Below are 24,711 nucleotides of genomic sequence, written 5' to 3'. Positions count from 1 at the left end.
ATCCAACAGAGGTAGTTTGGCACACTTTCCTCCGCAGTTTTTAGTGTATACCCTGACATTATTTTACTTTTTAAAAACAGCTTTATTGAGATATAATTGCCATATATGTGTGGCTATTTAAAGTATACAGTTTGCTAAATTTTGATATGAGCATACACCCTGAAACATTAGCACAATAAAGGTAATGAACGTGGCCATCACACCCAAAAGTTTCCTCTTTCCCTTTTCCATTCCCCCTCCAACCTCTGGTCAGCTACTGATCTGCTTTCTGTCATTATAGTTTTCATTTTGTAGAATTTATATACCGTGAATGGAATCATGCAGTATATACTTTGGATGGGGGTATATCTGATTTCTTTCGGAATAATTATTTTGATATTAATTCACATTGTGTATTATCAGTAGTCTATTTTTTTCTTGCCAAGTAGTTTTCCAATTGTGTAAATATAGCACAATTTGTTTATCCATTCACCTGTTGATGGTCATTTGGATTGTTTCTGGTTTTTGGCTATTACAAGTAAAATGACTGGGAACATTTGCAGTCTTTGTATGGACATACGCTTTCATTACTTTTGGGTAAATACCTATGCATGGAATGGCTGGATCACGTAAGGTTTGTGTTTAACTTTTTGAGTAACTGCAAAATTCTTTTCCAAAGTTGTTGAATCATTTTACATTTCCACTGTTGGTATATGAGAGTTCTAGTTGCTCTGTATACTTGGTATGGTTACTTACTATTATTATTTTACCTTTTAATAAACTATTTTATTCTCTTCTTAAAGTTTTGCACCTGTGTTTACTTTGAAATGTTTAATGACATCTAGAATGTATTTTGATGTTTGTTATAAAGAAGGAGGTGAAGTAAAGAAATCAGCTTTTTTCTCCCCAAAAGGCCAGTCTGTTGTCTCCACACCATTTATTAAATAGCCCATCGTTTTTCTAATGATTAGAAATATAATTTTCTTCTTAAACTATTAGGTTATTAAATATGAAATGTCCAATTTAAGTACTGATGTCTCTGACATCTGGGCATCATCATAGCTCACAGCAACCTCAAACTCCTGGGCTCAAGCAGTACTTCTGCCTCAGCTTCCCGAGTAGCTGAGACTACAGGCATGTGCCACTAAGCCCAGCTAATTTTTTCTATTTTTGGTAGAGATGGGGTCTTGCTCTTGCTCAGGTTGGTCGCGGACTCCTCAAGCAGTCCTGCCTCAGCCTCCCAGAGTGCTAGGATTACAGACGTGAGCCACCGCACCCGGCCCATAATCTTTTTTTAACAGCTATTTTTCCTTAGATAATTTGTAGGCTAGGATATTTTGTGGCAAGAACTGAAATGTTTTTGCAATAGTTACACTAAACAAAGTATATTCCATGGCCGGGCGCGGTGGCTCACGCCTGTAATCCTAGCTCTCTGGGAGGCCGAGGCGGGCGGATTGTTTGAGCTCAGGAGTTTGAAACCAGCCTGAGCAAGAGCGAGACCCGTCTCTACTAAAATTAGAAAGAAATTAATTGGACAACTAAAAATATATAGAAAAAATTAGCCGGGCATGGTGGCGCATGCCTGTAGTCCCAGCTACTCGGGAGGCTGAGGCAGGAGGATCACTTGAGCCCAGGAGTTTGAGGTTGCTGTGAGCTAGGATGACGCCACGGCACTCTAGCCCGGGCAACGCAGTGAGACTCTGTCTCAAAAAAAAAAAAACAAAAACAAAGCATATTCCTTGAAAATAATGCTGAGAGAAAAAAGCCAACCTTGAAAGGATATATACAGCCAGATTCCATTTATTTAACGTTCATGAAACATAGTTGTAGAAATGGAAAACAGATTGGTGGTTGCCAGGGATTAGAGATGGAGGTTGAAGAATGGTTATGGCTACAAAAGGATAGCACAAAAGATAGTCTTATGGTGATGGTACAATTAAGTATCTTGACTATGGTGGTAGTTACATGAAGCTACATGTTATAAAATAGCATAATGCTGTACACACAAATGTGTGCATGTATAACTGGCAGAATCTGAATATGTTCTGTGCATGTACCAATGTCAGTTCCCTAGTGTTGATACTGTACTCTGTTCATGCAAATTTTTAACATTGGGGGAGGTTGGGTGAAGGGTGCACAGTACTTAACTGTACATTTCTTTGCAACTTCCTGTGAATTTATAATTATTTCAAAATAAAGTTTTAAAAAATGCACTTCTTTAAAGAACACTTCCCCTTCACACCCCAAACCAGGGCAATTATTAAAGACGGATGTCTGTTCAGTTATCCTGTGCTTGGTATCAAGTCCCACCATCCAGTTACATAGCAGCACAGCAGAGGACTCCCTCAAAGGAGAGTTATTTGGGGGCAGTGTGTTTTCATTTATGAGTGATTCCTAGTAAAGCCACTATCAATTCTAGGAAAGCCATTTCTAGTTATGCCATAGCTCCCGTGGCTAATTAAGGATTCAAATGTATGCATCCTACATTTTCCTGTTTATGGATTTACTGCATATAAAATCTTAAAGAATCTTAACACAAAGAAAACATGTATGGCCTTTTAAATATTAAACAAAATAGATTTTTCTAATTCAATAGATGCAAATGTAATCATACTACATAACTTCAAATAAACACCAATCTTTTATTAATATTAAGCACACTGATAAATATGCTATAAAGTGAAACATAGTTTGCATACCTTTCTGGTGAATATTTGGTTTAACTGTAATACACTAAGAAAAAAAACCCATAGCTACTGTTTTTCCATAACTTAATTTTAATTTGTTTAAATATAAGCATTTCATCAGTCCTATGTTCTTAAACAGGAACAGAGTAATAATAATAAAAACGATAGCTAACCCTTATTGAGCACTTCATTGAGCCAGATACTTACTAAGCACTTTCTACATATTATCTCATTTAATCCTCAAAATGTTGTGAGATAGGTACTATTATATAGATGAGGAAACTGAAACAGGAAAAAAGTTTACACACCTGGAATAACAGGTAGTGAGAAAGAAACTCAGATTCCTGACCCTACACTTAGGACCATTCTGTTCATCATCCTTATGCTATATAATATAAGGAACTCTAAATAGAGGTTAATAATATCGGCAGTTATATATCTTAGTTTTGTTTTATTCATAGAGCACATATATGAAATCTCTTTCCTTTCTTGGTGAGTTCAATAAGATCAAGCCTTCCCTGATTCATTTTTAACTTTTTGTGTATATGTGTTTAAACACATTGTTGGCATTTTAGTCATCTTTGGTTGTCATTGTCAGAGTACCTTTATGTAGAAAACTGAAAATCAAATGAGCTTCAAAAGGAGATAATCCTTCCTGGTTTTTTCAGCTCAAGTTCAGAATTACCCTTTTTATCTACTGATGCTATTGAATTCTGGGGATATAAGTTTATAAATTGGACATGTAAAATTATTACACACCCTTCATTATGTTGTTATCTTCCTATGAGTAGTATCATCTTGTTTTTTCAAAGGTCAGACTTTGTCCTTCTAAACAGCTGTAAACATGGAAACAAGGGCTCTTGAAATATCTAAAAATACATATAATTTACACTGGGAAGGACCCTTCCCAGTCTGCTTATTCTACATTATATTAAAGTCTAGGCCGAGCATGGTGGCTCACTCCTATAATCTTAGCACTTTGGGAGGCCTAGCCAGGAGGATCACTTGAGGCCAGGAGTTTGAGATCAGCCGGTAAGTACGAGATCCCGTCGGTACAAAAAGAAAGAAAGAAAGAAAAATTAGCTAGGTGTGGTGGTGTGTACCTGTAGTCCCAGCTACTTAGGAGACTGAGGCAGGAGGATCACTTGAGCCCAGTAATTTGAGGCTGCAGTGAGCTATGATGACGCCACCGCACTCTAGTTGGGGCAACAGATTGAGACCCTGTCTCAAAAAAAAAGGTCTAAAATGTTAGTCTCGTGTTTTGTTTTTCTTTTCCAAGTTGTGTAGTTTAGATTGAAACAATCAATTTGAAAGTGATGGTAGATAAACTGTGACCAAAGGTGACAGAGTAAAGGAGGAGATAGGAAAAAAATAATAACAGCAAGGAAAAGAAATAAAAGTTCAGCATTTGGAAACTTACTCTTCTCAGTCAATCCTCAGGATAATCAGTAACTCAGTGAAAATACGTTTTCAAGAAAAATACATTTCATTTACACCAATAGACATAAAAATGCTTTGGAAATATTATCACTTTTCAATTTTAATGTTTAAGGTGAATATTCTAATGAATGAAAATATCATATCACATTTAACAGGGAAATTTGGATTAAATGAGTCAGACATGTAGTACACTTAGCATAGCACTGAGCTCAATATGTGTTAGCTGCCTTTATTATTTTCATTATCAACTTCTTTTCTTCCACTTGGAGTCAGTTTACTGTCACTTAAAATGCCTTTAGTTCTTTGCCTGAAACTTTTTTAATTTATTAAATATGTGTTCTATTTCTTGTATGACTTTTGTGTATTAAGTTTGTCTCTATAGTCATAGGAAACTATTATAGAATTAGGTTTATTTTGTTCTGTTGGTGGCCATGAGAAAAAAAAGAAAGGAAGCACAAATCGCTGATACTACATGACTGAAGATAACAATGTCAATAGGCTAGACAACTATAATCCTAGGGCTGAGGATTTTATATATATAAGACCCCCCTTTTTTTTTTAACAGCAATTTTAGGCTCAGCAAAATTGAGAGGGAGGTACAGAGATATCTCATATTCCCCCAGCCCCCACACATGCAAGGAGAATTAAAAATAAATTCATCAGTAGCTTTATTTTAGTGGGGTTTTTTTTTTTTGATATAATTCAATAGGGTTAAAAATTTACCCCTTTGAAGTATGTAATTCAATGTTAGTATATTCACAAAGCCTGATACTTTTTTTAAAAAAAAATGCTATTGTGTATATTTAAGGTGTACCATATGATGTTATGGGATACATATAGATAGTGAAAAGGTTACTATAGTAAAACAAATTAACATACCCATCATCTCACAAAGCTACTGCCCCCCCTTTTTTTATTTTGTACCAAGAGCAGCTAAAATCTCATTTAACATGAATCCCATGTATACAGTACAATTTTATTGCATGTCCTCGTGTTTTACATTTGATCTCTAGACTTATTCATTCTACATATCTGCTACATCGCATCCTTTTACCTGTATCTCCCTATTTCCTCCGACTTCATCCCCATTCCACCCCAATAACCACTTTTTTGTTCTCTATGTCTGTATATTTGATTTTTTTTAAAGATTCTACTTATAAAGTGATGTCACGTAATATTTTTTTTCCTGTGTTTGGCTTATTTCACTTAGCATAATGTCCTCCAGACTCATTCATGTTTTGGCAAATGGCGGGATCTACTTTTTAAAGGCTGAATAATATTCCATCGTATATCAGTACATGAACCACAGTTTCTTTATCCATTTGTCTGTCAGTGGACATTTAGGTTGAGGTTGTTTCCATATCTGGCTATCGTGAATAATCCTGCAGTGAACATGGAGGTAGAGTATATCTTTAGGAGGCAGTGATTTCATTTCCTTTGGGTATATGCTAGGTCATATGGTAGATCTATTTTTAATTTCATTAGAAACCTCATACTGTTTTCCATAATGACTCTACCAATCTACATTTCTACCAACAGTGTACAAGAGTTCCCTTTTCTCACATACACACCAACATTTGTTATCTTTTAACTTTTTGATAAAAGTCATTCTGACAGGTGTAAGGTAGTATCTCATAATGGTTTTGATTTACATTTCTCTGATGATTAAAGCCGATACTTTTTTTTTTTTTTTTGAGACAGAGTCTCGCTGTGTTGCCCTGGCTAGAGTGAGTGCCACGGCGTCGGCCTAGCTCACAGCAACCTCAAACTCCTGGGCTCAAGCGATCCTCTTGCCTCAGCCTCCCGAGTAGCTGGGACTACAGGCATGCGCCACCATGCCTGGCTAATTTTTTCTATATATTTTTAGTTGTCCAGTTAATTTCTTTCTAATTTTTAGTAGAGACGGGGTCTTGCTGTTGCTCATGAGCTCAAACAATCCACCCGCCTCGGCCTCCCAGAGAGCTAGGATTACAGGCGTGAGCCACCGCGCCTGGCCTAAAGCCGATACTTTTAAGGAAACATTTTTTCATTTCTTAGCTGTAAGTTTTTGCTTTTGCCTATGTGATCACTACTTCCTGTCTTCTCCTCTTGCATTCTCTTAAATTTTATTGTTTTTTATTCAGGTCTAATGTCATGTCTTTTTGGAAGGCTTTTTTTTTTAATAGGATGGGTATTGCTTTGTTGTGAAGGGTGGAGTGCAGTAGTGCAGTCATAGCTCACTGCAGCCTCAAACTCCTGGGCTCAAGTGATCCTCCTGCCTCAGCCTCCCAAGTAGCTGGGACTATAGGTGTGCGCTACCATGCCCGGCTAATTTTTCTGTTTCTTTGTAGAGATGGGGTCTTGTTATTGCCTAGGCTGGTCTCAAACTTCTGGCCTCAAATGATCCTCCCGCCTCGGCCTTCCAAAGTGCTAGGATTATGGGCGTGAGCCACTGCACCTGGCGGGGAAGGCTTTTTGATTCCTCATACACTGAGTTGCCCTCTCAGCTCTAAGCTCCCACAGACCTTTGTTTATCCCTTTATTATATTGCTTATTACAATTATATTGTAATTGTCTCTTTAGTTGTTTGTCTTCCATTTCAGACCATTTATCTCTAAAGAACACGGTTCTTATATTTCACTATCCTCAGGACATAGAACAATGCCTGGAATGGACAGCTTTTTGGTACATATTTTTTTATTGATTATAGCCACAAATATTTCTTCCTGCCCCTAAGTCTTAGACATAAACCAGGAGCTTGGTACACTATATTCAGTGGTGAATATTAAAATAATGTGCTTTTTCTTGCTGGGAATCTATCATTTTAGTGTTGGAAGGCACCTGAAATATTATCTAGTCCATTCTTCCCCATTTTACACTCATACACATTCATATTCATGCAGGCACACAAAACATTGAAATCCATAAAGGTCAAATGACTTAGTGGTAAAGTTAGGACTTAAAATCATGTCTAGCTTATTACACTGGTAACCCAGCACTTTGGGAGGCCGAGGTGGGAGGATCAGTTGAGGCCAGGAGTTTAAGACCAGCTTAGACAACATGGTGAGACCCTATCTCTACAAAAAAATTTTTTTAAATTAATGGGACATGGTAGTGTGCACCTGTAGTCCTAGCTACCCACAAGGCTGAGGCAGGAGGATCACTTGAGCCCAGGTATTCAAAGTTGCAGTTAGCTATACTCACGCCACTGCACTCTAGGCTGCACAACAGAGAACCTGCTTCTAAAAAAGAGAAAAAATACATATTCCTCATTTTTTTCCCTGTACTATTTTCTCATACACCTTATAGTCTTCTTTGAAAACTTACAATGAAAATTTGTTTCCTGAAGTTTAGAGGAAGGACCTTGAAAATATTAATTTAATTCATAATATTATCTTTCCACTTTTAACTGTAAGTAAGGAACCTGTTGCCAACTAGAATACAAATTGAGCATCACAAATCTGAAAATGTGAAATCCAAAGTGGTCCAGAATCGAAAACATTTTTAGTACCAACATGATGCTCAAAGGAAATGCTCATTGGAGCATTTCGGATTTCAGATTTTCAAATTTGGGATGCTAAAGCAGTCAATATCACAAAAAGAATCTGAAATTCAAAACACTTCTCATTCTAAGCATTGCAGATAAGGTATACTTAACCTGCACTGGAGGAGAAATTTTAAACTGTTTTAAACAATGGCAGTATTTTTCTATTTTATAGACCTCCGTGAGTGAAAGTCTTCAGAGGGAAGCTGCTAAGAAACAGGCCATGAAACAGGTAAGGTGGAAGAGTGAGATAAGTGCATTTAGTGAAGTGTGGGTTTGGGCTCACATTTTTAATTATTAATTTTGATATCTAGGGGCTGAGACTAAACAGAGTAGATGTGTATAATGAAATAATTTTATCTTGACCCTTGCTTTTTAAAAAATGTGTAAGAACGTTTCTTGATTTATACAGATTGCAGGTTTCCTGTATAAAGTTTAAAGACAAAACACAATGAAGAATTAACTCTTTATTGCTGTGCTATAGATTAAACCGGTTCTGCATTCAGATGACTCAGCAGTCTGATAATGGATTGGTGGGCTTATTATTATTTGTTTCTTATTAAATTCCTGCTAGTGAGCTTACTTGCCCAAAAAAGATCTATTGACAACCAAAGTGATTTCATAATTTTATAATTATTTGAAATTCATCTACCAAGAAAGGGGAACAGTAGGTAATTTTTAATAGACTTGTTAACACCTTAGTGTTCCTAAGCACTTTTTACATATATATATTCATGTTTTAAAATTCCTCACAAATTTGTCCAAGTTCTTGATTAAGAAATCTGAAACTCAAAAAGGATAAATTGCCCCTTTATTATGATCACACAACCAATTGTAGAACTGGGCCCGAAGGTTTGCTGTGTTTTCTACTTCTACATATCAAGTATCTTTGATTTTGCTGCTGTACAACATAATGAAATTAAACAGTGGCAACGTATCTTTCATTTCCATTTTAATTCTTTATCTTCCACATTTTCCTTATAATTTTTGGTCCTATTTCCCCCTTGTCCAACTAGAAACCTGCTTAAGGGTAAGTTTATTAAGCACTTTCTACAGGCCAGATGTTATTACAACTACTTTTAAAGAATTATCTGTAATTCTTACAATAATTCTGTGCGATAGATGCTCTTATAATCCTCGTTTTACAGCTGAGGAAATGAGGGTGAGAAGAATTTATGTGACTTGCATGAGGTCACATACTTAGTAAATGGTAGAGTTGTGTCCAGACCTAGGCAATGAAGTTGTCTCCGGGGGTGGGGAACCTGCGGCCTCAAGGCCACACATGGCCCTCCAGATCCCCAAATGTGACCCCTTGACCTAATCCAAACTTCACAGAACAAATCCCTTTATTCAGTCAAAAGGCCACACTCAAGCTTTTTTTTTTTTTGAGACAGAGTCTTGCTCTGTGGCCTGGGCTAGAGTGCTGTGGCATCAGCCTAGCTCACAGCAACCTCAAATTCCTGGGCTCAAGCAATCTTCCTGCCTCGCCTCCCAAATAGCCGAGACTACAGGCTCATGCCACCACACTTGGCTAATTTTTTTCTATTTTTAGTAGAGACAGGGTCTCACTCTTGCTCAGGCTGGTCTTGAACTCATGAAGTGATTCTCCCCGCCTCGGCCTCCTAGAGTGCTAGGATTACAGGCGTGAGCCACCACACCCGAGCCCAGCCCGCACTCAAGCTTTTAACCACTGTGTTTTACTGCCTCCCTGGGGAATTGGCACAGCAGCATGTATTTAGTTAGTTTTCATAGTGGGATGTAATGTGTAACTCAGTACCCTAGGAATGATTTAATACACACATAAAAACATAAAAAACAGTGATTCTTTAACATAAATACTGAAGTGCTTTGAGTCAGAATTTTAGAGATCAGTAGAATTTTAGAGCGACCATTAAGTTCAACTTCTTTACCATCTAAATGAGAGACCTCTGGAGAGTCAGATGACTTCTCCAAGGTCATGAAGGTATCTTGTTTGCTAATGTTCTTTTGACGTTTTTGTGCTACCTGTTGTTCTTCATTTAAAGCATAAATCCCAAATCTGTTTTTTAATTTTAACTCTAATCATTTGTCATGGGATTACCATGACAAATAATCTAATTTTATTCTTAACTCTGGCTTGTTCAAAGCCACTTCATCTGTTTAGTGGGAGTTTTTCATCATTTGCTTGAAAATTGGGAATGCTGTCATAACTCTTATACCTTTCACCTGCCTGCTGCTGCTTTTTCCTCCCACCTGTATTACCTGCTCTTTACCTTGTTCCTCACTTGGTTGATTCAGTTCTTGTCTTCTGCTTTAATCCCAATCTGTTATCACAGAGAGTGCTAGTTTGACTGCATTTACTAAATCTGAGAGAAAATACTCTTAGAAATGGGATACTTTATTAATAGTCACACTATTATTTCTTTTTCTTCCTTTTCATCTTTTATTTGGACCTCAACTACACAGAACCGATGATGGCAACATTATTATTTCCTATTTCATTGGAGAAAACTAACTACGTCATCATTAAAATAACATATGCTGTAGGTCTCTGGTAGATATTCGTTGTTAATCTAAGAAACTTTTTTTCTGTTCTTAGTTTGAGGTTTTGTTGTTATTTATTTGTTTATTTTTTAAAATTGTGACCTATGTGAAAAGGGTAATGTTTCATGGCCATGTTAGATTCACACCAATAATGTAAGGTCAGCTTAACATGAGAAAACCAATCATTATATGTGGTATAAACCCAACATAAGCATAAAATATTACCCTTTTTATATGATGTTGCATTTGGTTTACTAAAATTTCATTACGGGTTTTTGTGTAAGTGTTGGGGATTTTTGCATCAGAAGTAAAGATTGGCCTGTAATTTTCCTTTTCTTTCACTATAATTATCCAGATTAAAAGAAAATTAAGTCTGATAATACCAAGGTTTGGTGAGTCTTATAAAATGAGCTAATAATATATACATTTTAAGTTTGTTTCTACCTTGTTAATTTCTGTCCTGACGAATTAGTTTTCTTCATTCTCCTTTGAGTTTTTCTGACTTTTTGAAGTAGTTTCATAGCTCTCTGTTTTTCTTTTTTTTTTTTTATTTAAGCATATTATGAGGTTACAGATGTTTAGGTTACGTGTGTTGCCCTTACCCCGCCCCCACCCCGCCCCAGCTCTCTGTTTTTCAATCCTTTCTCTTTTCTAATATATTTAATATATGTATCTAAAGCTGTCATTTCCCTCTAATCACTGCTGTAGCTGTGTCTCACAAATTTTGATAGGCAGTATTTTTGTTATTCCATTCAAAATATTTTCTAATTTGCATTATGATTTCTTGTTTGACCCATGTATTATTTAGAAGTATATAACTTAATTTCTAAACATGTGGAGGTTTTTGGTTACCTTTTTGTTACTGATTTCTAACATGATTTAAAGACCTTGCATTGTATTGTTTCTTTCCTTTAATGTATTGAGGTTTACTTTATGGTCTAGTATATAGTCAGTTTTTATAAATATTCCCTCCATGCTTAAAAATGCTCTATATGGGCCGGGCGCAGTGGCTCACGCCTGTAATCCTAGGTCTCTGGGAGGCCGAGGCCGGCAGATTGTTTGAGCTCAGGAGTTTGAAACCAGCCTGAGCAAGAGCGAGACCCCGTCTCTACTAAAAATAGAAAGAAATTAATCGGACAACTAAAAATATATAGAAAAAATTAGCCGGGCATGGTGGCACATGCCTGTAGTCCCAGCTACTCGGGAGGCTGAGGCAGAAGGATTGCTTGAGCCCAGGAATTCGAGGTTGCTGTGAGCTAGGCTGACGCCATGGCACTCACTCTAGCCTGGGCAAAAGAGTGAGACTCTGTCTCAAAAAAAAAAAAAAAAATGCTCTGTATGTGTCCAGTAGGCCAGTTGTGTTAATCTGTCTGTCTGTCTATATATATTCATATTGATTTGTCTGTTCTATTATTGAGAGACGTATGTTAAAATCTCCCAGTATAATTGTAGGTTTATCTATTTTCCCTTAGATTTCTGTTCGGTTTTTGCTTTATAAGTGTTGAGACATAGTTAACAATAACATATCTACCCAAGTGCTCACCTGCATCTCTCCTCTCTGCATATACAAAGACATGTCATCAGTTTAAAGCAGCCCTCAGTCTCCTTTTTCCCTCGCTTTTTGTTATGGTGGTGGTTATTATTTCTTAGATTCCATGTTTTGGGGAGGGAGCAGCAGTGCCAATTCACCATCTAGGCAGGAGAATCGTTGGTTTTCTAAAGATTGAAAAGTGGAGAAAAAAATGTGAATTTCTTAATATTTTAAACAGTATTCCAGAAAAAGTGTTTTTCATTTAGCATGTGATGTTGATACATAAAAACCTGAGAATATCAAGTAGATTCTTTTGAATAATTGTTGTATCACCCTGTCACTTAAAAAGGATCCCTCTTGTGTTCCACATTGCACTAGGCAATGTAGCAATTCAGGAAAAAGTTAAAATGTGAAAACTCTGTATCTCACAAACTTACAAGCTGAGGTAAGATGCTAAGATTTGTGAAATGATTATAAAGTAGTAACATCAAATGTATTATTAAGAGTTAAATATTGCAGATTAGACTCTTCAGAGAAGAAAGAGATCACTGGAGGTTAAAGTCCTCAGAAATGGCCTCATTTCTAGCACTCCCGGAGGCCAGGATGGGAGGATCGCTTGTGCTCAGGAGTTTGAGACCAGCCTGAGCAAGAGCGAGACCCCGCCTCTACTAAAAATAGAAAAAATTAACCAGGAGACTAAAAATAGAAAAAAAAAATTAGCCAGGTGTGGTGGCATGTCCCTATATTCCCCTACTCAGGAGGCTGAGGCAGGAGGATCACTTGAGCCCAAGAGTTTGAGGTTGCTGTGAGCTAGGCTGATGCCACGGCACTCTAGTCTGGGCAATAGAGCGAGACTGTCTCAAAAAAAGAAGAAAGAAAGAAAAGAAACGGCCTCATTTAAGATGTAAGGGGTTGAACTGGCCCTGAAACTTGGGTAAGATTTTAGTGGTCTGAAAGAGGAAGAAAAATATTTAAGATAGAAGAAGGAAGCTAACAAAGGCAGAGACTTTATATGACTGAAATTACAAAAACACACTATTAATTACAAAATATTCCTATTTTTATACTATGTTGGGAACTTTTCATAAAGTATTTCCTACCATTATACATTTGCAAACTAAACATTTGGCTCCTCAACTTACTAGAAATGATGTGAAAGTTTAATATATAATGTAGGCATCTCAAAACCAGGGTTAGATGTTTCTCTGTCATACTTTGGACCTCTTGACCTTTTGATGTGTATAATTATATTTATATACAAATAAATAGATGATAATAGTTAATGTTTATTGAACACTATTCTCTGTCAGACTCTAAGTGCTTTAAGTTTAAGTCATTTAATTATCACAGCAGCTTGGAAGGTCGATATAATTATTATTTATTATTATCAATTTTTTAGATGAGGAAAATTACAGCACAGAAAGATTAAACAAACCTGCCCAAAGTAATTAGTGTAGAGCCAGGATTCAAACCCAGGCAGCCTGGTTCCAGAATTTACATTCATATTTTGTATCTAAAATGTGACCGATAAAATTTTTATGATATGTTTCCAATTTTATGAATCTTTCTCAAAAAAAAAAAAAATGCATAGACTTTTTGTGGTGTATATATTGGCTGGCTCATATTTCTGAAACATGTTTAATTTTTTTTTTTTAAGACCAAACTGGAAATCCAGAAGGCCCTTGCAGAAGATTCCACTGTGTATGAATATGACAGCATTTATGATGAAATGCAGAAAAAAAAGGAGGAAAGTAATCCCAAATTGCTTTTGGGGAAAGATCGAAAGGTTTGTTTGTAGCTATAATACAAACTTTCTTTGACCTTGATCTGCATTTTGTATCTTATTTTAACATGAGGATGGTCTGAGATAAAGCTCTTAGGTATTTGATATTAGTAGTTGCAGAAATTTTGTTTTTTGCTTCGGAAACTTTACAAATAATTTTTTGAAAATTTTTCCTTAGAAATTCTGTGTACCAAATTTGTACAGCTCTTGCCCTGTTCATGTTTAATTATCCTCTTATTTTTTATTGCTTTCTAGCTAGTAACTGAATCATCTGCCTGCACATATCATGGTCAGATTTTAAGTTTGAAAAAAACTGATAGAGAAAAAACTGAAATAAAGTCTAATTTTCTTTCTGTCACTCTGTTCCTTCACAAGCACAGACTGATTTTTAAGAATCTTTGCATTTTACAGTATCTAGAGTAATGGTGTAAAATTATATTAAAGCTACTATTTTAAATAATCTCTTTCCACTAAATGTGAAAAACTAGTAGGAAATTTTCTTACTCATTTATTTGTCGAATTAAAAGAATACCAGAAAAAAGGGTGATGAAAACACTGGAAAAATTTTTTTGTTTAGTTTGAGATTTTTAAGAAAAAGTAAAATAGCATTATAAATAATTTCTGTCTCTGGTATACTTAAATTTTTATTGAAAACAATTTCAATATTAATTTTGCCAGTGAATTTGTATTAAATTTTGAGAGGAAGAGAATCCTATTTGGGCTAATCATTTCTATCTTAATGAGTTCATGATAAAAATTATAACAGTATTAACATTGTTATAAGTTATTATTTTTGACTCTTTTCTAAGTAATCTTATTTTTTTTCCCTTAGCCCAAGTACATTCACAACTTACTAAAAGCAGTTGAAATTAGAAAAAAGGAACAGGAAAAAAGAATGGAAAAGAAAATACAGAGAGAACGAGAAATGGAAAAGGGAGAATTTGATGATAAAGAGGCATTTGTGACGTCTGCTTATAAGAAAAAACTGCAAGAGAGAGCTGAAGAGGAAGAAAGAGAAAAGAGGGCTGCTGCTCTGGAAGGTAAAATGGAAGAGGGGGAAAGGTAGAAGGAATCAGAGCAGCAGAATCTCTACCCTGTGGTTAGCTGTTTCTGCTGTCACTGAACTTTTGGGTTATAATGTTGTGATCACAATTTCTGCGTAAGAATACAAGATACAATGCTGGGCACTGTGGCTCACACCCATAATCCCAGTACTTTGGAAGGCCGAGGTAGGAGGATTGTTTGAGGCCAAGAATTCGAGACCAACCTGGGCAACATAGTGAGACAGCTGTCTCTCCAAAAAAATTTAAAAATTAACCAGGTGTGGTGGTGCATGCCAGTAGTCTTAGCTGTTCAGGTTGCTGAGGCAGTAGGATGGCTTGAACCTAGGAGTTCAAGGCTCTAGTGAGCTATGATTGAGCTACTGCACTCCCACCTGCTTGACAGAGTGAGACTCTGTCTCTAAAAAATACTTTTTTTCAATTAAAAAGGGAAACAAGATATATGGTATTAAATAGTAGTATAAAACAGAGAGGAAAATTTTCTTTTCTTCTTCTTTTTTTTTTAGCGCTCCCACTTCCCCCACAGAGAGGAAATTTTAACTAAAACCACAGTTGAACTCTTCTTCAGTAACTGTTATTTCTATTAGATTTTTCTCTTAGTTCTCATTTTGTTGCTTAAAACTGCAATCATTATAAGTCATTGCCTTAGAATGTGATTTCAAATGTAAAAGCATTTGTTACAAAGTATAACAAGCCCGCTGCAGTGGTGCACCTGTAGTCCCATCTACTTGGGAGGCTGAGATGGGAGGATCACTTGAGCCCAGGAGTTCGAGGCTGCAGTGAGCTATGGTCAAGGCACTGCATTCCAGCCTGGGTGACAGAGCAAGACTCTGTCTCTGAAAAAATTTTAAAAAGGTATAACACCGTAACATTTGTCAGAAACAATATAAATACAACTTAAAACCCTAGTTATGTTTTCTGGAATGAGAAAGTTTAGAGTAACACCACTCAAGGAGCATTAAGTAGGCAAATAGAAAAAGAATAATTGAAGAAAAAACAAAGATATGTGGAGGTTAAAGAATATCTTAGTGCTTTACTTTAGTGCTTTCTACTCATTATCATTCCTTAAGATCTAAGTAGAATGTGTACTTATAAATAATTTAGTTGGGCAGTGTTCATCAACTTTTAAGTAGAAGAAAACCAAAGAAAACCAAATATATAAGATTCTAAGCACGTACAATGTGTTCATCTAGAGCACCAGTCAGCAAACTTTCTGGGAAGGACTAGATAGTAAATATTTTAGGTTTTTAGACATACAGTCTCTGTTGCAACTACTCAACTGTGCCTCTGTAGTGCAAAAATAGTTATGTACAATACGTAAATGAGCAGGGGCTGTGTTCCAATAAAAATTTATTTACAGAAACAGCAGGCCAAATTTGGCCTGGAGGCCACAGTTTGCCAATTGCTAATCTAGAGCATAGTTTATACACTGTGTATGTTTCTATACTCTACACCTGTAAAACAACTGCATTGTGCCTTGTTTAATATATTCTACTCATTTTTGCTTTCCCTCTCAGCATGTTTGGATGTAACGAAGCAGAAAGATCTCAGTGGATTTTATAGGCACCTATTAAATCAAGCAGTTGGTGAAGAGGAAGTACCTAAGTGCAGTTTTCGTGAAGCCAGGTGAGAGGCGCCATACGGAATATTTAGAAGAAAGTTACTGTTAATAATCTGTGGTTGTAGGGTCATTTTAACCCTCTGAAAGATGGAGGATTATAGCATTGCATGTTGTGTTGTCAGCCACTGTAACGTATTTAATAATTGAATGAATGACTAGGAATTTGCAGTTTCTTAATTTAAAAACCTAAAGTTTTAGTTCAAGATTATTTCTATTCTCCAGGTCACAAAAATTGTTATGATTTGTGTCAAGACATTCTCAGTGATTTAGTTTAATATTATCATAAATATTAGTGTGCTTTATGGGTCTTACGAGTGACCTTCAAGGGGGAACAAAACCGAATGGTGTGTTTTTGTTTTGTTTTTTGTTTTTTAAACTAAAAGTATAGGTATCCCTGCTGGCTCTGGTTCCTTAAAATGATTGCTGTCAAAATTAAGGAGAAATTTGGAAAGAATCAGATGTCTACAACATAAATCTTTAATGCATGTTCAGTTAGTATATAAAAAAGAAAGTGGTTTATTTTCATAATAACACCCAGCTTTCATAAAACGTAGGAGTCGCATATCAGGAGCTAGAACTGCATTGTCCAATATGTAGCCACTAGTCACACATAGCTTTTAAATTAACTAAAAGTAAATAAAATATAAAATTTTAGTTACAATGGTCACATTTCATGTACTCAATTGCCATATTTGGGCAGTGGCTGCCTTACTGTACAGCTCAGATATGGACATTACCATTTCTATTAAACAGTGTTGGTTTAGGAAATAAAGGATTGGAGGATTTTTTAATAAAATTATAAGGTATTACAGGAATGGCGAGATGATTATGCCTAAGTATATAGCTGAAGGTAAAGGGAAAGTTTACCCTAAACCTGTATCTAAGCCAACTTTTTTTTTTTAACGGAAACATTCTGATTAGAAGATCTGAGTCTGTGGTGCTGGGGAAAGGGGAGAAGGTGGGAGAATGTAATTAAGGGTAAAGACAGGAAATTAAGTTTATGTCCCACTCCTCCCCACACTGCTAGGTTTTTATTACAAAATTGATGAGAAGTACGAGCCTAAGAAAGTGTATTTGAAGATTCATCTTTTGAATGGAAATGACAGTACATTATGTCTTTCTATTAGAGTTCCAAACACCATGATGTCATTTACGTAGTTATACTTCTCAAGAGTCTATTAATTGAATTCCTAACCATTGGGTCCTTTAGCCAAGGTAGTTTTGTCAGCATTTCCTAGAGAACCAAAGTTGTTGCCCTATTAGTTAGAATGAATGTATGCGTAGTATAAATAAGTTAACCACACTTATCAGCTGGAAAAATGTAGATGATACAGAAAATTTTAGTGTTGATTCTAACAGCTGGACAAATTCACATATTTCCATTTTGTTGTGATAGGTGCCAAGGGGGTGTATCCAGATGCTGGTACCTTTTTAATCATGAGAGAGACGGATATTTAGAATTAGATTTGCCACTATTTTGCTATGAAAAACATATCTTCATGTACTTCTAGGACAATTTTTTATAATTTTTTTAAAAGAAAAAAAATACAGTAGTCACAATTTCAACTTCATGTTGTGAAAATAGAACGTGGATCCAGAACTTATCTTATTTTTCTGAATTATTCTTTGTCCAGGCTTAACAAAAAATAAAGACCTTGTACAGACCCCTACCCGAACGTTATAGTAGTTAAGTAGAGAAGGACTAATTTTCTCTATTTCACTTCTATAAATATTGAGAATATTTGAAAATGCTAGTTTTCATAAACATTAGCACCTTTTTGCATTTGGATAATCAGACAATGTATATAATTATAGTTCTGTTGATTTAAGTATTGAGAAAAATTATGTAAACACTTCATTTGCTTACTGTAATTGATATTGTGGCATTTTGTGTTTATATTATTTTTTTAAAAGGTCCGGGATAAAGGAAGAGAAATCGAGGTGTTACTCCAATGAAGTAAGTTCAGAGAACAGAATACCACAGGAGAAATGTGTTCTCCAAACTGGTGTGAAAGTAGAGGAAAACCCCGATGCAGACAGCGACTTTGATGCTAAGAGCAGTGAAGATGATGAAATGGAAGAAACTAAAGTGAACTGTAGAAGGGAAAAGGTCACAGAGACTTCTGAGGACTCCAAGCATCACAGGACACAAACCCACTCACGGTCGTCTAGTGAAGAAAGAGGGCATGGTGCCAGACACCACACAAAAGGTTCCAAGTCAAGAGGACACGAGAAAAGGGAAGATCAGCACCAAGAGAGACAGTCCAGAGACGAACAGAACCATTACACTGACCGGGATTACCGGAAAGAAAAGGATTCTCATAGGCACAGAGAGGCCAGTCATAGAGATTCCCACTGGAGGAGGCATGAACAAGAAGATAAACTGAGGGCAAGGGACCAAAGAGAAAGAAGTGACAGAGAACGGAAAAGGGAGAAAGATAGGGAGAAATATTCCCCAAGAGAACAAGAAAGAGAGAGACAACGAAATGCTTATAACCGACACAGTGAGAAAGGAGAGAAGGAAGAGAAAAACAAAGAAAAGGAAGAACATATGAAAGTAAGGAATGAAAGATATGAAAATAATGATAAATATAGAGATAGAGAAAAACAAGAAGTAATTGTTCAATCTTCAGAAAGAAATCGAGACAGAAAAAAAAGCAGCCCGAATTCTAGGACAAAGGATAAATTTCTTGACCAGGAAAGATCCAGCAAAATGAGAAACATAGAAAAGGACAAAGAAAGAAACCAAGAGAACCCCTCTAGTTCTGAAACATCACTGGGAGCAAAACACAGACTCACAGAGGAAAGGCAAGACAAGGAACAAGAGAGACCACTCGAGGCAGTGAGCAAGTTTGCAAAGCGAAACAACAAAGAAACTGTAATGTCAGCTAGAGACAGATACTTGGCCAGGCAAATGGCACGGGTTAATGCAAAGACATACATTGAAAAAGAAGATGATTGAGGGCTGCCCCAGTAAAAAGATCTCTGGAAGCACAGAAAACTGACTCCTGCAACTCGCTGTGTGAAAGCATAAAGGGAGTGTAACAATAGTGGTTGGGAGAGTGTTTTTATATATATTTCTGAAATCAAAAGTCTTTTATCTTGAATGTTTGGCTGAATTTGTATATAATATTTACTTATCAATAACACATTCTTGGTTGTATTCAAGAATCATGAGTGTGCTAAATCCCTGTAGGTACTCACTGAGGAAAATTGGCTCCACTACAACCATTAAAAAATAATTTAAACAACTCTTCTGATAATGTTGGTTTTGTTGTAAGGAGCTATTTTGTTTTATAAATATTGTATTTCAGATAAAAATATGTATATTTGAACAATAAAGTAGGGAATATTGTTATATTTTATGTTCTGAAATTTGTATTAAGCTGTAAAATATGGATCATACATATTGTCTAAATAACTTTTAGCCCACAGCATAGTGGCTTAAATGAAAATAAAAATAGTGATATGCTTATACATATAATTCATGCTTTTATTTTTAAAAATTTGACTCATTTATGTCACAATTTGTCTTTGTTTTTTAGTAAAAAAAAAAAATCACTAATTTGTAATTCTGAAATCTTGGCAAGTTAGTAAATTGACTATGTAGGCAAATCACTTTTAGCTAAGGGTGAAAAGATGGAGACATTTAGCCTAAATGAAATTAGCTAAGCCTCTAGGTGGCCTATTTCTGAACATGTCTTATTTTACCCACTCTGAAAAATATAATACAGTTTATTCCAGGTTCCATTCATGTATCAAAACTAGTATTTCTTTACTAAGTCTTTGAACCTTACCATTTGAAATTATATACTGTAAATAATTTATGGGGAAAAAATGAATGTTGTGGAGAAAATAGTTCTCTTAACTGGTCTTCCCATTAAGAAAATACTATTTATAGCTCTCACGATTCTTTATTATAAAGAGCTTCCACATTTTCTTATTTTTAGGTAGAAGGATAAACTTAGTTTAATAAGAATGTCGACTTCTTAGGGAAGGGAGGGACTGGGCCAGGGCAGATTTCTGTTTCCCTTGGCTCTGGCCCAGCAGAGCCTAAGTGCTGTGCTATCCTGGAGGGGCTTTGGACCAGCAGAAAGAGCAAGGGCATGGGGAGGAGGAGTTGGCACCCATCAGCAATAAAGTTGATTCGGGGAGTGGGGGGAGCTAAGAATGTTGACTTATAGATGAAAAACACTGTATGTTAAGGGTCAGATATAGCCTTCTTAAATCATTTTATTCTACCTTTAAAACCAGAAAGGAAAAGTAACAGTTAATGCCCAGATCTGACTGACACATTAAATCTCAATTACATCCTAATACTTAAAAGTCATTCAGTGACAAACTCTAAAAATCACTGACTTAGTTTACACAGGGGGAGCAACATAAGGTAAGTATGGAAAGGTAAGTTAGAGTGAAATCACGGAAGACCATGAGTGACAGACTAAAAATCTTCAGCTTTAGTAGGGAGTATGGTTCCTTTGTTAGGATTGTTTTTAAACTAGGCTGTGCACTGGGAAGATTAATTTGATCATGGTGTGCAAGGTAGGAGGGAGTGATATGAGAAAGATCTGATAAACTGTGGACTGTACTTCTATCTCTTAGGCTAGTTTAAATTGGGTTTCTGCCACCGCAACCAAAACAGCCCTATTTGATATAAAGTTCCACTTAATGATAGCTACATACCAAAAAGGTTATCAGAACACTTTTTTTGAGACAGAGTCTCGCTCTGTTGCCCGGGCTAGAGTGCTGTGGCATCAGCCTAGCTCACTGCAACCTCAAACTCCTGGGCTCAAGCGATCCTACTGCCTCAGCCTCCCGAGTAGCTGGGACTACAGGCACACGCCACCATGCCTGGCTAATTTTTTCTATTTTTAGTTGTTTGGCCAATTTCTATTTTTTTTTTTTTTTTTAGTAGAGACGGGATCTCGCTCTTGCTCAGGCTGGTCTCGAACTCCTGAGCTCAAACGATCCGCCCGCCTCAGCCTCCCAGAGTGCTAGGATTACAGGCGTGAGCCACTATGCCCGAGCTGTCTTTTTCTTCATGACCTATATGTTTATGTATTCTGGATATGAGTTGTTTGTCTTTGCAAGTAACTTTTTCTTCCCCTCTGTGGTTTTACCTTTTCATTCTCTTAATGATATGGTTTAATGAACAGAAATCTCTAATCCTTGTAAAGTTAATCAACATTAAATAAAAATTTGAAATGCATTTCTTCAGTTGTGCTAGACACATTTGTAGTGCTCAGCAGCACATGCTGCTAGTGACTACTGCATAGGACTGTACAGATTTATAGAGCATTTCTATTATTGCAGAAAGTAATACTGGTATGACAACACTTTTTTAGAAGCATTATTGTCGTCTTTTCATATTTAGATCTACAATGCATCTGGAATTAATTTTCCTGTGTGGTATAAGATAGGGATTAAGGGCCGGGCGTGGTGGCTCACGCCTGTAATCCTAGCAATCTGGGAGGCCGAGGCGGGTGGATTGTTTGAGCTCAGGAGTTCGTGACCAGCCTGAGCAAGAATGAGACCCCGTCTCTACTAAAAATAGAAATTATCTGAACTACTAAAAATATATATAGAAAAAATTAGCCGGGCACGGTGACGCGTGCCTGTAGTCCCAGCTACTCGGGAGGCTGAGGCAGGAGGATTGCTTGAGACCAGGAGTTTGAGGTTGCTGTGAACGAGGCTGACGCCACGGCAGTCACTCTAGCCCAGGCAACAGAGCGAGACTCTGTCTCAAAAAAAAAAAAAAAAGAGGAATTAAGGGGTTTTTTCCCATATGGATATCAAATAGATTTAGTGGATGAAAATTTGTTCAAATTTAAAACACAACGTATGCCATTACACATCTACGAGATGCCGAAAATGTTAGTGTTACAATACCAAATGATGAGGATGTAGAGCAACTGATTTGTGTGTGCTACTAGTGGTAGGTGAGTTGGGTGGTCTTTTTTTCTTTTTTTAGGAGGAGAGGGGTTCAGTTTCCTTTTTTTGAGACAGTCTCACTCTGTGGCCCCAGGTAGAGTGCAATGGCATCATGATAGTTCACTGCAATCTCCAACTCCCAGGCTCAAGTGATTCTCCTGCCTCAGCGTCCCAAGTAGCTGGGACGACAGGTGCACACCACGACGTCCGGCTAATTTTTTATATTGTTAGTAGTGATGGGGTCTCACTCTTGCTCAGGCTGGTCTTGAACTACTAAGCTCAAGCGATCCTCCTGCCTTGGCCTCCCAGAGTGCTAGGATTACAGGCATGAGCCAATGCACACTTCTGTATTAACGCAAGCGTTCCACAGATGCACCAGGAATATTCATAATATTCATCAAACTGGACATAACCTAAATGTCCATCAGTAAGAAAGGATATATGTACACACACATAGCAATGATTATTACAAAAATCAAGATAGCATTAGTGCCAGGTGTCCTGGCTCACAGCTGTAGTACTTGCACTTTGGGAGACCAAGACAGGAGAATCGCATGAGGCCAGGAGTTCAAGACCAGCTTTGGCAACATAGCAAGACCCTGTCTACAAAATAGAAAAGTTAGCTGGGTACAGTGGTGTGCTTCTTTAGTCCCAGCTACTCAGGAGGCTGAGGCAGGAAGATCGCTTGAGCCCAAGAGTTTGAGGTTGCGGTTAGCTATGGTGATGCCACTGCACTCTAGCCCCAGCAACAAAGTGAGAGACTCTATCTCAGTAGCATTAGTTTATGGAAGAGGTACACGTAGGGCTTCTAAATGCTGACAAGAGTCCGTTCTCGACCTGGATCGTGGTGACTTGTTTTTCTTTCAACTGTAAATATGTTTTATACATTGTTTTGTGTGTATGTCTAACAAAGGTTTTTGTAATCTTAAAAATTTAAATACCTGAGTTGGAGAAACTAAGGGTCATTATGGTTAATCTTAGTCATTTCTATAGGAAGAATCAATATAGACTGATGGTTAATCAAATGGCTTATTTGATAATGTATTATTTGGACCAACATGAGTAAAGGATTCATTAAATTTGTTGCTAGGTGTTATGTATTGTTTTAAATATGTGAGGTGAAAATAATGTACTTAAAGAAATTTTATGAATTGGTAAACATCTGTTCCGTGGACTCAATTTTCAATAAGATACAAATGACTCAGAAATCTCAGTTTTCCTCCCCCTCCCTTGTTCATGCTTACTCCAGTCATGCCAAATACACAGTGCTGTGCCACACTAACCATGCCTTCTCACCTACGGGATGCTTTGCCTCTATTTTAAAGGTGAGCCTCTCTTGATACCTCTCTTTTGCTTCAGCAACCCCTCCCTTTCCTTTGCATTGTGTGCTTAATACATGATAGTATGATGATGGTACGTCGGTTATTTGAGGGCAAAGATCCATCCAATCTTACGGTAGGCCCAGTGCCTAATACACTGCTGGCATGAGTGAAGGGTAAGAAGAGTTTTTACTTCATTGTTTTAACTTCACTTATATTAATATCCCTCAAGTATTTCTTTTTTTTTTTTTTTTTTTTTTTGAGACAGAGTCTCACTCTTTTGCCCGGGCTAGAGTGCCGTGGCGTCATCCTAGCTCACAGCAACCTCAAACTCCTGGGCTCAAGTGATCCTCCTGCCTCAGCCTCCCGAGTAGCTGGGACTACAGGCATGCACCACCATGCCCGGCTAATTTTTTCTGTATATTTTTAGTTGTCCGATTAATTTCTTTCTATTTTTAATAGAGACGGGGTCTTGCTCTTGCTCAGGCTGGTTTCGAACTCCTGGGCTCAAACAATCCACCCGCCTCGGCCTCCCAGAGAGCTAGGATTACAGGCGTGAGCCACGGCGCCCGGCCCCTCAAGTATTTCTTAAATCAGAATTTTAAAGCTAGAAAGACCTTAGAAATCGCTTAATGTCTGCAGTTTAAAATGTTTGTGAGGTCCTATGACATCATGTTTAAGAGCTGAGACATAGAAGTCTTGAAAGTTCACTACTTCCTGGCTGTATAACCTTGGACACATTATTTAACTTCCCTGAGCTTTAGTTTCTTCTTTAGTTTCCTCATCTGTAAAATGGAGATAATAGAAGTACCTCTTTCATAAGATTGGTATGGGGACTGCTTGAAACAGTGCATGCATCGCTGTGCCTGACATTGGCAAGCACGCAGCCATTGTGGTTATCTTGTTTATTATTACTTATGAGGAAATGGGCCAGTAAAGTTGAGTGACTTGCCCAAGGTTACTTCGCTTGCTAGTGGCTGAGAAAGGACTTGAGCCCTTGTCTTCTCAATCCTATTTGGTTGCTCTTTCCACAAGTATGGAAAAGTTTTTTGTTTTGGGCAATATGTATGACATTAATCATATTAGGATGGACAGAAACTAGGCCAGGCTAGTGACGTGGGATTTGATATATTTTCATGTATTCAGGAAACTGATGGCTGCGTGCCAGATGTGCTAGATTCTTACTGTCTTAGGAAGGTGTCTTAGTCCTTTTGTGCTGCTATAACAAAATACTTGAGACTGGGTAATTTATAAAGGGCAGAAATTTATTTCATCCTAGTAGAGGAAATGAAACTTAAGTTCACCTTCCTTTG

General features: G+C 37.0%; 1 protein-coding gene across 1 annotated transcript in view; it reads left to right on the top strand.

The window, feature by feature from the left end:
* The window catches only part of NSRP1 (nuclear speckle splicing regulatory protein 1), a 40,835-nt gene extending 21,357 nt beyond the window's left edge, over positions 1-19,478 (top strand). Inside the window, exons 3-7 of the mRNA XM_012657317.1 lie at positions 7,805-7,861; positions 13,341-13,469; positions 14,299-14,506; positions 16,045-16,153; positions 18,063-19,478. Coding sequence (XP_012512771.1) covers positions 7,805-7,861; positions 13,341-13,469; positions 14,299-14,506; positions 16,045-16,153; positions 18,063-19,110 — 1,551 coding nt within the window. The 3' untranslated portion in view covers positions 19,111-19,478. The remainder of the gene's footprint in view (positions 1-7,804; positions 7,862-13,340; positions 13,470-14,298; positions 14,507-16,044; positions 16,154-18,062) is intronic.
* Positions 19,479-24,711: the final 5,233 nt, after the last annotated feature.

This window comes from Propithecus coquereli, unplaced genomic scaffold (genome assembly GCF_000956105.1).
Source record: "Propithecus coquereli isolate 6110/MARCELLA unplaced genomic scaffold, Pcoq_1.0 Scaffold536, whole genome shotgun sequence".
Taxonomy (NCBI): domain Eukaryota; kingdom Metazoa; phylum Chordata; class Mammalia; order Primates; family Indriidae; genus Propithecus; species Propithecus coquereli.
This window is presented reverse-complemented; position numbering and strand designations above follow the sequence as displayed.